This window comes from Lactuca virosa, chromosome 6 (genome assembly GCF_052849685.1).
Source record: "Lactuca virosa cultivar CGN04683 chromosome 6, Lactuca_virosa_CGN04683_v6, whole genome shotgun sequence".
In the NCBI taxonomy this organism is placed as follows: Eukaryota; Viridiplantae; Streptophyta; class Magnoliopsida; order Asterales; family Asteraceae; genus Lactuca; species Lactuca virosa.
The window spans coordinates 74735042-74737402 of NC_136431.1; the positions used below are offsets into that span (position 1 = coordinate 74735042).

The 2361-nt window shown below is 39.9% G+C and overlaps 1 protein-coding gene across 1 annotated transcript; it reads right to left on the minus strand.

The window, feature by feature from the left end:
- Positions 1 to 706: 706 nt before the first annotated feature.
- LOC145121641 (uncharacterized) lies at positions 707 to 2151 on the minus strand. The gene is made up of 3 exons (XM_079057356.1): positions 1272 to 2151; positions 1070 to 1188; positions 707 to 931 (listed from the first exon to the last, which is right to left on the minus strand). The coding sequence occupies exons 1-3, from the start codon at positions 2149 to 2151 to the stop codon at positions 707 to 709; spliced, it is 1224 nt and encodes a 407-aa protein (XP_078913482.1).
- Positions 2152 to 2361: the final 210 nt, after the last annotated feature.

Here is a 2361-nt window from a genome sequence, read left to right on the forward strand (position 1 = left end):
CACGCCCCTGGGTGGTGGGTAAGTATGTTGCTTTTATCAGACTGTCTAATAAAGTACGATGTTGAGTTTTTCCTTTTTGGGATTCCACACGCTCCTGGGTGAAATCAATGCAAATCTACACGCCTTGTGTGGAAAGAAGTCAATCGATAGAGAGCTGGTCAAAACGCCCCTTGTGGAATTACATGCCTATTTTTGACAGCTTCACACGCCCTCGGTGAAATTCAATTTTTGGCCCGTCTCGATTTTTTCAACCTCTTTCTTTTTGTTCCATTTGCTTCCAAGTTTTTTCCTTGAGCTTCCTTTAGGTCCCCAAAGAGCATCCTGATCCTCAAATATACCTAAAAAACAACATAAAGTGTGGAAGTGAAAACGTACCCTCGATAGACTAGAAATAACCGAAAATATATAAAAATGCATGATTTTAGCTTATAAATAAAACACTCAAGATGACATATGTACACAAAATAGGTGCATGAAATGCACCTAACATCAACAGTCGGCTGTCATAAAATGCTTTCGTTGTGATTTAGGATGGGAATATACTTTACATGCTTTTACTAAATTACTTGCATCTGATGGCACTATACACCAATCCCAACTTCTTTGGCACAACTTGCACCGGGCTCACCCACTTGTTATCCGAGATTGGATAGATCATTACCGCATCAAGGAGCTTCAATATCTCTTTCTTGACAACTTCCATCAATTACGGATTCAACCTTCTTTGCGCATCCCGACTTGGCTTGCATTCATCCTCCATCAAAATCTTGTACATATAAGTGGAGGGCCTCAATCCCTTGATATCCGCAATTGCCCAACCTATTGCTTCTTTATGTTCCTTCAACACCTTGTGGAGTTGCTCTTCTTCACATTCGGTTAAGTGAGTTGAAATGATAATCGGAAGAGTCTTGTTGTTTCCCAAGTACACATACTTCAAGTGACGAGGTAGAACTTTCAATTCTAGTTTCAGTGGTTAAACAAGGGAGTGTGTCAATCTTGTATGAGTTTGAGGTAATTCAGATTGCTTCACATTGAATTGAGTAGTTTACTTGATCTCTAAATTGTTAACCAATCTTTCAACTTCCGAGTCTAATGAGTAGAGCTTCAACTTCTTGGCTAATTTTCCACAATCAAATCCTTTTCTCAAAATCATCTCCAACATGTCACCATTGGACAACTCAAACAATTCTTGGGTTAATGGTTCAACAACATTAACAAAATACAAGGATGAAACATCACTAGGATTCTCATAGCATGGTAGATATTAAAACTTATTGTTTCTCCATCAAACTCCATTGTTAAGCTTCCCGCATACACATCGATTTTCGTCCTAGCCGTCTTCAAAAATGGTCTCCCAAGTAAAATTAGAGCCGACTTGGAGGACACTTGTTGTTCTAAATCAATCACATAGAAATCCGCCGGAAAGACCAATTGGTTCACTTGCACCAAAACATCTTCTAAAACACCTCTAGGAAAGACACTTGAATTATCTGCAAGTGACATTATGACACCGCTTTCACTTAAAGTCCCGCCATTCAATGATTCATATACCGAATAGGGCATGACATTGATAGAAGCACCAAGATCAACCATGACACTACTAAAAGTGACATCCCCAATCTTGCAAGGAACTGTAAACATTCCCGGATCTTTGCACTTTGGTGGAAGTTTCCTTTGTAAGACCGCGGATGCGTTTTCATTCATTGAGATTTTCTCATTTCCCTTCAACTTCCTCTTGTTGGTACAAAGTTCCTTCAAGAATTTTGCATATCTAGGAATTTGTTTAATTGCATAAAGTAAAGGGATATTTACTTCCACCTTTCGGAAGGTGTCCAAAATCTCTTTTTCCTCCATATTCTTCTTTGAAGTTGCACATTGGGATGGAAATGGCAGCTGAGTGGCTATTGGATTCACTAGAGGGGTAGTCTTCTTTGGAACTCCGGCTTGTGTGTCATTCTTGACAATGGGATCCTCAATGGGAGTGATCTCAATTTCTTCCTCATATTCCTTTAACTTTTTCTTGGAACTACTCTCTCCTGTTTGTTTACCACTTCTCAAAGTCACTACATTGACATTTGGGTTCTTTTCGGTTTGAGAAGGTAGTTTGCCACGGGACTCCAACTTGCTTATAGATGTAACTATATCACCCATTTGTGCCTCAAGGTTGGAGATACTAGTCCTTGTCTCTTTTTTGGAATTGTTGGGTACTAGTGGCTAAGGATTTGACAATGTTTTCAAGAGACATTTCGAAGCTACTTGGTTGGGATTGAGGAGGTTGTTGGTGATGATGTGGAGGGGGTGGTTTGGATTGATAGTGTGGTTGTGGGTGTTGGTAATGAGGTTGTTGTGGTGGGTAGGAGG